The sequence below is a fragment of the Echiichthys vipera genome (genome assembly GCF_963691815.1).
Source record: "Echiichthys vipera genome assembly, chromosome: 15".
In the NCBI taxonomy this organism is placed as follows: Eukaryota; Metazoa; Chordata; class Actinopteri; order Perciformes; family Trachinidae; genus Echiichthys; species Echiichthys vipera.
Window position 1 is genome coordinate 8,919,440 of NC_139840.1, and position 14,149 is coordinate 8,933,588.

General features: G+C 39.2%; 1 protein-coding gene across 1 annotated transcript in view; it reads left to right on the forward strand.

Annotated features, from left to right (window-relative positions):
* LOC310957293 (netrin-G1-like) overlaps positions 1 to 14,149 on the forward strand; it is a gene marked incomplete at its 3' end in the record, with an annotated part of 61,269 nt that overhangs the window by 23,729 nt on the left and 23,391 nt on the right. Inside the window, exon 2 of the mRNA XM_083927790.1 lies at positions 89 to 732. Coding sequence (XP_083783916.1) covers positions 89 to 732 — 644 coding nt within the window. The remainder of the gene's footprint in view (positions 1 to 88; positions 733 to 14,149) is intronic.

Sequence of the window (14,149 nt, forward strand, 5' to 3'; positions counted from 1 at the left end):
AAAAAAAAATAATAATAATAATCTAACTATACAATTAACTCAGAGTTGCAATGTCCACTTACATGTGTGTATCCATTTTTTTTTATAGGAGAATCCTTATATGTGCAATAATGAATGTGATGCTACCACTGAGGAGCTGGCCCATCCTCCAGAGTTGATGTTTGACTTCGAGGGTCGCAACCCCACAACGTTTTGGCAATCAACCTCATGGAAGAAATACCCAAAGCCCCTTCAGGTTAACATCACGCTGTCTTGGAACAAAACCATTGAGCTGACTGATGACATCGTTGTGACCTTTGAGTCAGGCCGGCCGGAGCAGATGGTCCTTGAAAAATCACTCGACTACGGCCGGACCTGGACCCCGTACCAGTTCTACGCCACCGACTGCCTGGACGCCTTCACCATGGAACCTAAGACAGTCAACGACCTCACCCAGCGCACCCTGCTGGATATCATCTGCACTGAGGACTACTCCCGAGGCTACGTGTGGAAGAACGACAAGACGGTACGTTTTGAAATAAAGGACCGCTTTGCTCTGTTTGCCGGGCCTCGGCTACACAACATGGCCTCTCTGTACGGTCAGCTGGATACCACCAAGAACCTGAGGGACTTCTTTACCATCACTGATCTGAGGATTAAGCTTCTGAAGCCAGCCACTGGAGCCACCATGGTGGATGAGAATAACCTGTCTAGATACTTCTACGCCATCTCCGACATCAAGGTGCAGGGCAGGTAAGACCCATTTATATTTCTCACCGTTTTTTGGGTTTAAATAAAGGGCTGTCTTAATGTTTGGATGCTTACAAATGCTTACAGTATCTTTTAAAAGGGCCTTCAGTTTGTGGTTAAGTTTATGGTTACTTTTTATACATTTGTTTTCTATTTAAAAGGTGCTGAGTTTGCTGGAAACCAAAGAAAAGTTATTTTTACATGCAGGGTTTTTCCACTAAGAAAACACTGTGTATCCTTAAGGTTTAAACCAACATGTTGAGTCAAATTCTTTCTCATAAAACATTAACAGAGCAGATTTTTATACTTTTTAAGTCGTGCATGGTTTACAATCCATGTTTACTTGTTTAAAATCTACTTCTTCTCAACCTCTGTTTGCTGCTGTTAACTAAAACTGGCTATTGTCGGGGTATTTCAAACCGAAAATCCTGTGATGACGAGCTGTATCAACACTCCTGACATTCTGTAGACCTCAGTATTGGAGAAAGACAGATCAATATGGATAGAGTTTATGGCATCACAGTAGAATCATCATAAAACATCAGTATTAATTGGGGGTGGTCAACCATGTGCTATTGAGAGGCATCAATGTTGAGGTCTTCTCACGCTCATGAGTGAAATCTGCTAATGTGATCGGCTGGAATCAAAAACCTACAGACTGTGGCTTTTCCATGGTACAGTACATGACACCAACCTATTTTTTATGTCTTTGTGTAAAGGTTGCATCTGCTTGGTGTTGTTCTGATGTTCTAGTTAGAGATAGAGCTAGAGATCTAGTTTCGATAACATTACTAAAAGCGGTTGAATATTCAAAGTACAAATGAAAGAAGCTTTCTTTGGGCTAAGTCTTGCATCAGATGACCCAGAGTTTGGATGAGCCCAAAATTCTGTTTCTATAATGTGTCTGAAAAGAGACAGCCTGGGCAGATACTGAACTCTACTCTCTTAAATTACTTATTATAACCCTAACTTGACAAGGACAGAGGGCTGAGATTTGCTCCTGTGCTCTGTGGTGAAGAGTTTTAATGCATGTCTCTCTGCATTTTTTATTGCAGACACACATTAAGATTCCAGACATCTAAAAATCCCATAATATGATATAAAGATTATCAGGTCAAGTAGAACATGAATTCTAGGGAGCTGAACTTAATTTGGTTATTTTCAAGTTTTAAAACATTATTGTCATCTTCTTTTGACTAATGTGACTTAATGCATATAAACGTTACGAAATTGCTTAACTTTGTTACATTACAATACAAAAAATTCTGTTGTTGGCGTTTCCCCATTGGCTGCTCTTTTAAAATAAACGGGCGCTTACAGTCCTCATATGTCCTCAGAGGGCATTTATAGCCATTTTCAGAGGCGCGCCTTGTGAACAGGCAGGGCAGCCAACTGCTTGGGGCCCCACCCCATCATTGGTCCCCTGAGGGCTGACAAACTTTCTCAAAATGTGGCAACGGCAGTGAAAGCAACCCTCTCCGTCCCCTACAACCAATGGAGAATTTGTAGTTATCCGTCTGGAAGTTTACAAAAAAGAAGAAAGGTTTAAAGAAAGCAAGATGGTAGTAAGTGGAGCAGGTGATGAAGTATAAGATTAAATAACTGGATGCTGTACATTTTTTCTACCCTTTACTAATAGGGGGCACTAGCCGGGAAGTGCTGCTTGGTTTACTGGTGGCCATATAGGTCATCCAGCCGAGACCAAGTCACTTGTTTATTAAAAAGAAAAATAAAGAAGTGGCTCAAAATCTTTACCTAACTTGCTGAGAAGCCTAAACAGTGTACGCAGTCTGGAGTGTACACACCAGACTCATTTTTGATATGATTTGGTGATGGCACTGTTGTTTGCAGTAATATAACCAGGCTTATAGAAAATTATTCAAGAGTCAATGTAACATAATATAGTATACTATGGTAGCCACCAATATGATAAAGTAAAAATATATTAGGCATATTATAAGGGGAAGTGTAATAATATAGTAAGCAATTCAGTTTAGTTTATAATTTGCTTCACCCAATACAGAGATGACAGGGGCCACAAGACAGCAGGGGAAAGCTATAAGGATTCATATAAAGAATAGAAAGGTAAAGTAACGTTTTTGATGTCTGATCAATAACAACAATGTAAAGCCTTTTGTGAAGCAAAATGTAGCCAAAAGTCAAAGATTTCTGTGTGCAGAGTCCCGTTCAGGTACATGACCATTAGCTGTAGAAACAGGTAGGTTTAATGGTCTCCCTTAAGAGAAAAGACTTTGTGATTTAGGTGAGACTGGAGATGAAGTCGATTTTGAAGTTTTATTGCTCATTATATGATGATTTAGGGGCTCCTTTTAGTGAAATGTCTATACTTTTTGTTTTTTTGAATGTGTAATTATAAGAAATGTGTGCTGTATTTTAGGAAGGGAACCTTTTCTGTGACTAATTCTGTTTCTGTAGCCTGGGTAAGTTTGTCTTTTTTGCAAAGTAATTTAAAAAGTTAAGTTCATGAAATATTAAACAAATAACTATGATTCTTTGAAAGCACATGATGTATAACTAGATTATTTAAAGCTACATAAAGTGAGGGCACCAGGAAAAACTATAAACACAACATATTTATATCAGCTTATAAAGTCCTTACAGCAAAGTCAACAGTAAATAAAAAAGGGACCTCTGATGTCAAGTCTTAAATGTTAGCCCCATGTGAGCACTGGTGTTTCCTTCTATCTGCGCTTGCACAGCAGGCAATGGTGTGTTGAAAATACAGAAACAAAAAATCATGTGTAGGTATCTTGTTGTGGTGATATTATAAATGTTCCTGTGATCCTTTTGCAGTCAGTTATCTTTTAAATAACTATTTAAATTCCCTGTTTTCTGTCTTTCTGGTGCTGAGTAGATATTGTACTGTGAGTTTATCATATTTTATAGCCTGTAAATGAGGATGACAAAAACATGCAATTGCAGGCCAGAAAACCAAAACAACTATCTAAAAACTACATTTAAAATAAGGTTTGAGCTGGGCCCTTCACATCACACATAGCCTACTAACTTGATCCATTGCTAATATAAAATATATTGATTAGTGAAGCTTTTAATAGAGCCAGTGCTATTTTTTACCTCCTTAAATTTAGATAATCCTCCCTCTCCACCAACAGTTTCCAGAGTAAAATGTAGGCATTGTGCATTTCTGCTTACCACAATGAATTTTAAAATTTCATACGTTCAGTCTTATCATTACTCATGCTCTATTTATCCCTATACTGTTTACTCTCCTCCCAACCATCCACCCCGACATCCTCCCTAAGTGGAGTTTAAGTCTGAGGCGAAGTCACTCCCCTTCCGTTGGACCACCATGGGTCCTTATTATGGAAAACAATAATTTAATGAGAATTTTTCGATCATGTTTGAATCGTGCAATGAACTACAAATATGATGCTTGTTAATTTTAAAGAAAGTTTAAGGCTTTGAAAATACATAATTCGAAACTACTCATCCAAAGTCGCACAAGTGACGTCTCACTCAAGCTTTGATGAATTTTCCCGAGATGTAGCCTAAATCACACAAGCAACAGGTGAGTATGTTTCATAACCAGTGTTGTGCCTGAACACGTTCACTGAATGATAGTTTATGAACTTGTTCATATTCATTCTGGTGTCTGTGAACAGCACAGCCTCTCAGTTTTACTTTGTTGAATAGGGTGCCAGATTCCTACAGAGCCTTCCAGGTGAAACTTAGGCTAAAACACACAGTAAACAGGCCTTGATATGTAACGGAAAAAACACCCGATCTGGCAACACCAGCCACCAGTGTCACACTGCCGCATGCGTCATTGAAACAAAAAACAGCATGGAGGCGACAAAGCAGCAAGGAGGCGTCGTATGATCATTTTTATGACAAGGTCGATGAGGGTAGGAAAAACCTTATATTTCTGTGCAAACTTTGCTTTTAAAAAGAAAATCTGCACTTCAGTCACATCCACAGCAAACCTGGAAAGGCACATTGAACTGAAGCACCCGGCGTTTCAAGGTATGTGTAAGCAAATACAAAACCAAAAGACAATCAAGATAGATCCCTAATACAAATCCTATGAACTGCGTACAGTAGTGTCTCCGTCAACCTGGTGGTAGAGTATATTGACGGTGACCTGCAGCCTTTGAGTAAAGTGGAAAGCCCAGCTTTCTTAACCTTAATTGAGGGGTTGCAGTCCAAAATCCAAAAAGGTGCCATCAGTTAAAACTGTTAAAATAATTGCTGTATGTGGTTCTATATGGGCTGTGGTGATAATTTAAAAAAGTAATAGCTTGCAGCATAATATTGAAAAAAAGAACTATGAACTAGTTCATTTTTGGAACTGTGAACTTAGTTAAACATTTTGAATTATGATCTTTGGACTGGACATTTTAGTTCATTTTAAAAATGCGTGAACTGAACTTTGAACTAGTTCATGTAAAAAGTGAACTTTTCCAACACTAACCATAACGTATATTGTGTGAGACGACCCACACAAACCCACGATGTAGTGTGACCTCTTGACTTGGAAAATTACCTTTCAATTTGACAAACATAATATGTGTAATTCATGGCACGATTCTAAAGCAGGGGTGGTGCCAGGCAGTAGCTTGGACTTGCTATAGCAACCCATTTTCAAAGGGGTTAAAAAAAGATATTTGACTCTCCCTGTTGGCTACCATTGATATTTTTTTTCTGATATTCACTGAATCTGATGCTATGCTCTGATAGAACATAAATCATCTGTTCTAATAGAACATAAATCATCTGGTCTTAGAAAAAAAAATATCCGCCCCTATGTGCACCTAGAGCCTGTTTGTTTTGCAAAAATCCACAGTGCCCGTATTATTCTGTCGACACAGCGCAGTTCACAGTTTGTGCACACGCCACAGATCCCCCTCACACATGTTACAATATCACACGCCCACACCTCAAGCTAGGCATACGCTAAATGATGTTAGCGATTGCTATCTGAGTTAATTAGCAATTTTACCACCGTGTAGCGCATTCTCCGTGGCGGCGCGTTCACAGGAATCCGGTGCCCATGCACTGTCCAGCACTCGATGGGGGAGAGCGGAGGAGCCTTGGAGGAAATGGGGGAGGGTTGTAAACATTTGAAATTTTAATGAGTCAACTCAATCTGCCAGACTTGCCGACTGCCGCCTTAAGCCAGGCTTTATTCAGAGCACCTCAGCTCCACTGTGCTCTGCCTCTGCCAATTTTTGGATTAGCTGGGGGCAGGCGGAGTCATGACTGTGCCAAGATGGTGACGGCCGGAGCTACTGGTAGCCGCCCATTGAGCTTCATTTTGGCTCTTCAGAAACCTATGGGTAACGTGATGGAGACTATGTCTAAATTTTATACATTCTATGAGCGCACCATGGCAGGCTATGTGGAAGAGGACCCACTCCCTATGTGAAGGGCTCATTCCAAGGTGATGAAAACACAAAGATTCTTAGTGTCAGGTGATATACACTAATAAAAACATAATTTGGACTATTGTATTCGATGTCTGCCAATTGATCCTGCCAAATCCTGCACCCTGCATATGTCATAAACACAGCTTGCAATGTTGCAATTGCATAATATATTCATCAGTGAGTCATCAGAATGCCTGTGTGATTTTCAGGGAATGGAAACATTGTCGTTTCATGATGCATGAAAATTGCCCACATGATGGTCATAAAGCCTCTGCAGCTGCTCTCCAAATGGGACCTGTGTTGCTTGCTGCAGTTGGTTTATATGAGGATAACTAGGTTGGTAATGACCCATCAGATGGGCCCTCAGTGAATTGAAACAGTTAGTCCCTAATTAGAATTCAGTCGACTTCAGTGGCAGATTAGAACCATTAGCACATTGGCTAATTGGTAGGAGACTAATCTTGTAATTAAGAGCATTTGCAGCTGATTAAATGGTAATCATCAGAGACACATCAGTGAAACATGGAGACATTCAGAATTGCCAGGCCGTGGTCCCAAATTTAGCCTCACCCTGTTTAGAGATTTATGGTTTAACCTATGAAGTAAACCAATGGTCTATGTTTTAATTAACACACATTTTCAGAGATCTCTAGTATTCATTAATCATCTTTGACTGCTGGTAGCAAAAACTCAACAAATCAGTCACTGAACATGAGATGTCATAACTGCCAACAACATGAAAAAACACTTGTTTGATATCTTTGATCACATGCCACAATATTTTTTCATATTTTCATACTTGGGCATACGTGGCAACTGATGTTCACAATCGAGCCCTATCACAGAGACATACATGTTCTGCATTCAGACACACTCTTCCCATATTCACACTCGTACTGTAAACATGAATTGATTAATTATGAATTACTTGGCATGCTACCCCGTACAGACTAGCATCTCTCACAGATATCTTACTTTGCCATTTGTTAGAAAAAGCGGCAAAAGGTTGGATGGGAGGAAAATAAGCTATTTTACCCAATTTTCCATCCTGCCCCTGGGCATCAAATTCAATTTTGCACCAAAAGTTTGCAATGAGAAAGAAAAGAAAATAAACATACGATTTCTGTCCAGAGGTGTATCAGTAACTCACTTGAAAGAGGGTGATGGAGATGGGTAGGGGGAGACTGATTAGAATTCCCAGCAGCCTTCTAGCTACAACCAAATGTGAAAGCCTTATCACAGAACGGCCATCCTGTCTGAGAATTCCCAGAATACTCCAGACACACTGATTAACTTTCACTCATACACTGCTAAATATGTGCAGTGTCAGGTAACCTGCAGATATGTTCATGAATGTCACAGCTCTTAATGGATGGATACCGCTATGCTTTAGAAATGTCAAATGATATTTCCACAGTGAATGGTTTTGCCTGATTTTACATTTACATTGCAGAAATGACGGAAGTAATATAAATTTACTGTGTTTGTTTCGTGAATTGCAAGAAAAAAAATCATAGAACAATTTAAGTCCCTTGAACTCTAGCTATCAGCAACTTTTCAAAATGATAATTTTGTCATGTACATATGAAGGTTTCATATTTGAACACGTTTAAATACTTCCAGCTACAATAGAGTTGCACATCAGAAAAGCTTCAGCATTTTTTAACATCAGCAGTAGAAGATATACCACTTTGTCCAACAGTATCCAGAGAGTTATTGCATTAAACAATAAATCCAGCTGAACACTTACCATGACTTTAGAATACTTTATTTAGTTATTTTCCTAACCGTAATGTACAATACACACTCACATGTTGTAGAAACTAATTACTTTGATGATACAATAAATCCATACCAAACTACGAAGACTACTAGACCACTACGACTAAGAAGTAAAGCAAGTCCAACTTCTACAAAAAAATTGGTGATTTCATCATCGGCTCCTTCTGTTCATATGTCGAAGTGTCCAAATTGCTCTCGATGGTTGGCCAGCTTGCTGCCCTCGATGTGTGAGTGTGTGCGAATGGTTGAATGAGATGCTAAAATTATATATAAACGCAGTCCATTTACCATTTACAATTGTGTGGGGAAAAAAACAGCATCATCAACATTGTTCATTTGTCAGTTTGCTCAAGTTGTGGGTACATATCTCTCATAAATGAGGCTCATTACCTGTCAGCTCTTGGAAGCCATTGCAAGAGACTTAAGCGCCGAGGCACACCAATAAAAGTAAATAACATTTAATTCTGAAATAAATACTGGGAAGCTTTAGATGCCACGCATGAAAACATAAAAGAACCAGAGCGAATTTCTCTTTTAATAATCTAAGAATTGTTACAGAGCACAAGTTTATAAAAGGCTCACAGTCAATGAACTGAAAATACTGTGATCTCACTGTGATGTTGTGTAATAGAATAGTTCTGTGTAAAAAGAAGACATGAGGAAAAAGCAGAAGGGGTATTATTTATTTTACCTCTCCCAAGCAGAGAGTCATGTGTGGCGGGGCTAGCCGTGCTATTGATTTCTAATGTTATTCCACTTCAACGTAAAAACAAAACCCTTGAACCGTGCAGGCTGTCCCACCTTTCACGTCTCCCTCTCCATCGTTCCTCACTTATTGATCAGATGTCTGCTCGTTAATTAAGACATGACCGCTACTGGCTGGCTGCGCGGTCAGAGCTGCACATCTACAGGGCTGCAGCAGGGCCTGGGAATGAGAGGCAGCTAATCCATAAGTGCTAATGTGCTATTTCTCTTACACCCCCCCCCCCCCCATCTCTCTCTCTCTCTCTCTCTGTGTGTCAAAGTAACAACATTTCAACACTATATCCATTTATCAACATATATACAGTACAAAGAGAGCAATAAAATATGTCTTTCAGAGTTAGCGGTATCCATGCGGTTATAAATGAGTGGGAATTGTGCTAACCTGACTGATGTCATTTGGCTATTTAGTCTTATTTTACTGCCATGATATTTTGAATGTTTAAGGTATTGTGTTTTTGCGTGAAAATTCATTTTAAACCAGGGACTTTTACATATAAATGAAGGTCAATTAGATTCAAGTCCTTGTCAAATGATTTCACACAATGCTGATTAAGCCTATAGCAGCCAGGGAGATTTGTCTGTATTTCTCAGTATTTCTTAGTATATCAGAGTTGTGGTCTGCGGTGACATTTGCGCACTGGAAGGACGCATTTTACATCAACCAGCCACAGCTAAAAGGGGGCAGGAAGGGGTGGGGAGACCATAGCAACGGAGTAGCAGCGTAATATTGCGTAAATATGTGTGAAGTCATTCATACAATGCACCATTTGAGGCTGAAACAATTGCAGTTTTAGTTCTTAAATCTTAAAAAATAATTTTGCTTTTCCTTGTTGGAGAGCACTGAAAGACAGAACAGGCTGTAGGCAAATATAATGTCATCTGACAACTCAAATATTGGCCTATTCTTTCTCTCTGGCCTTATTTGAATGGGAAGCCTTGGAGAGAGCGCTGGATCTTCCGCAATGGAGGCAGGCTAAACACTGTTCATCTAAACACAATGCCCACACTGCCATGACACAGAGCTGGATTAACGTATCCTTTTAACATCATGTTTAGTTCATTTTCATTTACGACAATTTGTCATTTTTTATGGTAGCAGGTCTTGTGCAATTGAATACCCACTGAAACACTGCTTTGTTACATTTAGACTATCTAATGCTAACATGACTGCAGGCTTGTAGAAATTAAAAAGAGTGAGATGTTGTATTCCCTTCTGACTTTCTATACTGACAAATATATAACAAAAGCAAAGTTCAAAGACAAAAAAAATATACTTAATCTTCCCTCTGAAGTATACATGAGAGTTATTCAAAGACAATGTAGATACTAAAGAATACTAGTTTGAGATAAGATATTAAACATTTTCTAGTATGATGTGTTCCCAAATGTTCCCCTCGAGCTACAGACAAACTCTGTATCCCCTCTCCCATTGGAAATCCTGAGCTCATAAAAGTATCACATCTCACACTCTTGCACTATCAAAAAAAGGTCTATTTAAATCCTCCTTCACAGTGCATTCACACAATACACCTCGCTGAACCACATATACAAGATCTAATCCCGGTGGATATCTACAGTATGTGTTCCGATTGTCTCATATAGAAATTCAAGAAAAAGTCTAATGATATTACATCTTTTGAATGTGCCAAGACATCTCCCCCCTCATGTCATACTGACATTTAACTAGCCTTCTATCTTGAATAAAAAATAGCCTTCCTTACTGTCTTTGTGTCCATCTCTCATTCTCCCTATAGCTTTTACATGTATAAGGCATGACAGGATGCAGCAGGAGGAAATAAATCAATCTGAAGTGTTAGAGTAAAGGATGTTGCGGCTTGATGGAATTGGTTGTGAGATTTTTAGCTCAGTGTGTGGAAATAATTTTATTATTTTTGACTGTTGCAAAGTACACTCCCGCAAAGACGGCAGGCCATCCACAGTTGAACATTGTGTAGCTGGGTTTTTAACCCACAAGGACTTTCTAGGAGGTGACCTGGGGTGGCACCCACCACCCCTAATATCTGATGGTCAACCAAGGTGCCATTCTAGTAAGAACAGGCGGTCGATCTCAGCCGTTAACTGAATTTAAGAAACTTCCATATTAAAGCGAAGTGAAGATGTCGGTAGCATATTAAACTAGGTGGGAATCCATTGGTTCCAGCCATGTCACACTAGCTTGTTAGGGAGACAAAAATTTGGCGAGGGAAAAACTGGTATGGCCCTTTTCAAAGAGGTCCCTTGACCTCTTACTACAACATAAATGGATTCTTTGGGTACCCACAAGTCTCCCATTTACAGACATACCCACTTTATGATAATCCCAGACAGTTTGGGGTGACAAACTTAAAAATGTGTTATTCTAATATGGTGTATGTGAATATTTTTGCATTCCTTAAACATATGGTGGTGGAATGGATCAATTGGGTCTGACTTGAAAGCACAGACTTTTGTGGATTCTATGTTTGATGATGTTAATCTCCATAGTAGCTATTTCACTGTAGAAAAAACACTTTTCTTTTTAAACATGACTTCACTGTATAAAATGACCTGTGGTGACCTCTCGAATAACCACAGTCTCATCCATCCAATCGAAATCTCGAAAAATGTCAAAAGTTTTTCATTCCAAATCACTGTGAAAAAAATAATCAGTATGGCTTTTTCTATGGTGTTCCTCAAGTGCTGGGTGTCTCAATGTGGTATTTTGGAGGACTTGTTTTATAATTTTTTAAATCATTTCTATCAATTCTGAAAAAAAAATGGGTAGCTAATGTGTAGTCTAGACAGAAATGGTAAATAAATGTTATGTGTGTGTTAGTGTGTGAAACTATGCAAATACTTCATGCCACCCCAGCATAACACATTGGGAATAGACAAACAGCATACGTAGTTCGGGCGCAGCAGGGTTTTTTTAGCTCCTACTCCGTCAGTAGCATGTGGCTGGTGCCAGGTTCCCTTTGTGTATATTGAGTTTTGCCAAGTGATAATTCAGTTGGTTCTTCAGGTTTGGAAGCTCTTCTGCCTCACATAACCTTCTGGTACAATGACGTATGTACCCTCATCATTTTAAAACAGATTCTAATCGTTAAGTTTTTACCTGTTGAAACATGTCGGTGTGTAGGTAGAAAAAAAGTTGAGCCGCGTAAAAATAGAGTTGAGCCACAAGGTTTTCGTGGTCCATGTAGCAATTTCAATCTCCTCTTCCCTCCGTATTTTAACATTCAAAGCTTTTTGAACACAGATTCACCCTCATAGTTGACAAATTTCTGTTTCTGTGCCTTTTGGGATGTTTGCTGCCTCAAATGGATGCTCTTTCTTTTCATGTCGGTCTTGTAAAGACTGTCAAAGTGTGCTGTTTTTTTTTAATCTGCCATTGCCAAAGTTCAATTGTTGATCCACCTTTTGCATTTTAGATCATGTCCAGTTAGCAGAATATACTACATGATCAAGTATCACATTATAGTAAGGTGCTTTTGTAGGAAACATTGCCCTTATATGTCATCATCAAAGAATGGGGACATAATTTGTGATGATGCCCCTAATGCCAGTCTGATCAAAAATTCCTATGCCTATCAGAACTGTCTGTCTTTGACCTTTTAGGGGAAGATAAAATGCACTGAAGAGTGAACAAAATGACGTCAAGGTCATTAAATGAAGAACCATGTAAGACTAATTTATGTAAGACGAACAGACAGTGTCAAAAATTTAAATTAAACTGTCAACTAATGGAGAAAAGACTTTCTCAGGGGAACTTTTATTGCACCATCGACTCTCCAACCCAACTCCCCAAACATTCCTTTCGACCAAGAACAACTCACTGAAACCTTCAACACTTTTATGACTCTGATCAACCCACAGACCTTCTTATCAGATAAGGAGACAAAGACTCACATTTTTAATGTTCTTAAATAAAACTATTATAGGAGGTATAAACTGTTATAATGCATATTTTGTTCATCTGTAAAGAAATTTGTGTTGTTTGAAAGGTCTCTGGCCGTTCTATGATCAAGACTACCAAAGTTACAGAAATGTGGTGACGTTAAACCTGATCCTCTTCTTTTAATTCTTGCAGCTGACTAGGTTTCCATCAGGCTTAGTCCACATTACCTGTCTATACGGAAGTAGTGCCTCCCTTTTTAACAAGGAATAATTAATTAGCCAAATTAATACTTAATAAGGTGATTAATTAATGTATAATAATATAATACGTGTAGTTCTCTCTTCTCTTACTTCTTAAACTATCTTTTACCTTAATCAACCTCTATAGGTGACAAGAAGATATTGCATCTGTTGCATCTTCAGTTACACCTGTAACTATCTCCAAGTTGAGTCCAACATTTCAGAGACCTCTAAATAGCTCATTAGAGCAGAGATCCAACATAACAGTTTACTTGAGAGGATATCTTGCATTATCCATTATTTAGAAGAGCTACAAGATACATTTAATGTTTATGACTGACTGAGTAACCACAGGCAAGCCTATCAAATACAGGACACTATTGTTTTAGTACTGGACTGAATTCTGCCTTTAAATGGCTGCACTGCAGTCTTGCCATTCACAGAACCACCTCAGTCAACACACACTGCACACATCCAAATATGCACACAAACTCTCTGGCTCTTATCCAGCCTCTCACATACAGTATATCCACACGCGCACGCATCCAATCCTCTAAGCCCGTGCCCTGTGAACCATGACAGCTGTAGCCAGCTTGATTGACAGAGTTTGAAAGTCAGGTTTCAAGTGCAGGTTTACACGACCCCCAGCGTTACTCCGCTACCACCGTAAGTCATTCTCCAGCTATGCCAACGCCTGCTCACTTATCTTCTACCAGATGTCTGTCACATGCTGCAATGTTTTCTGCCAGTCATATTCCACTCTCCAGCGTTTAATTAGAGCTCATTAAGGCCCAGGCTTTCTTTGTAAATAATATATGGAGAGAAAGTACATCAACATAAGCTGTCTCTGGTGGGCCAGCAGCCATGGATAGTAAAATCATCAGCATGTCTTTTGGTTTCATGTGTTGTATGATCAAGCTTTAATGGAACAGACAAGGTTGTTGAGGCTTCACAAGTTCAAGTTCAAATAGAGATGTGTGTGTGTGTGTGTGTGTGTGTGTTTGTGTGTGTGTGTGTGTGTCTTTTTTCACTAGAGTAATGCAGTGTCAAATAGTGTTTTTTTATTACATTAAAGTATTTACACTTCTTTTCTGAAAATAGCCTTTTGATTTGTATTTTCACCCTTCACAATGTAGTTGGTGAGGGCAGGCAGTAAGCACCACTTGCATGCTTACACACATACACACACACAGACACACACACACACAAACACACACACACACACACACACACACACGCCCTCTGATTTCCATATTAATATGTCTTCCCATTACTGATTTCTTCATGGCTTCCTCCTTGTCTCAGTGGCTTACATCACATGAATGAGACAGCCCTCCTAGGGCTGAGGT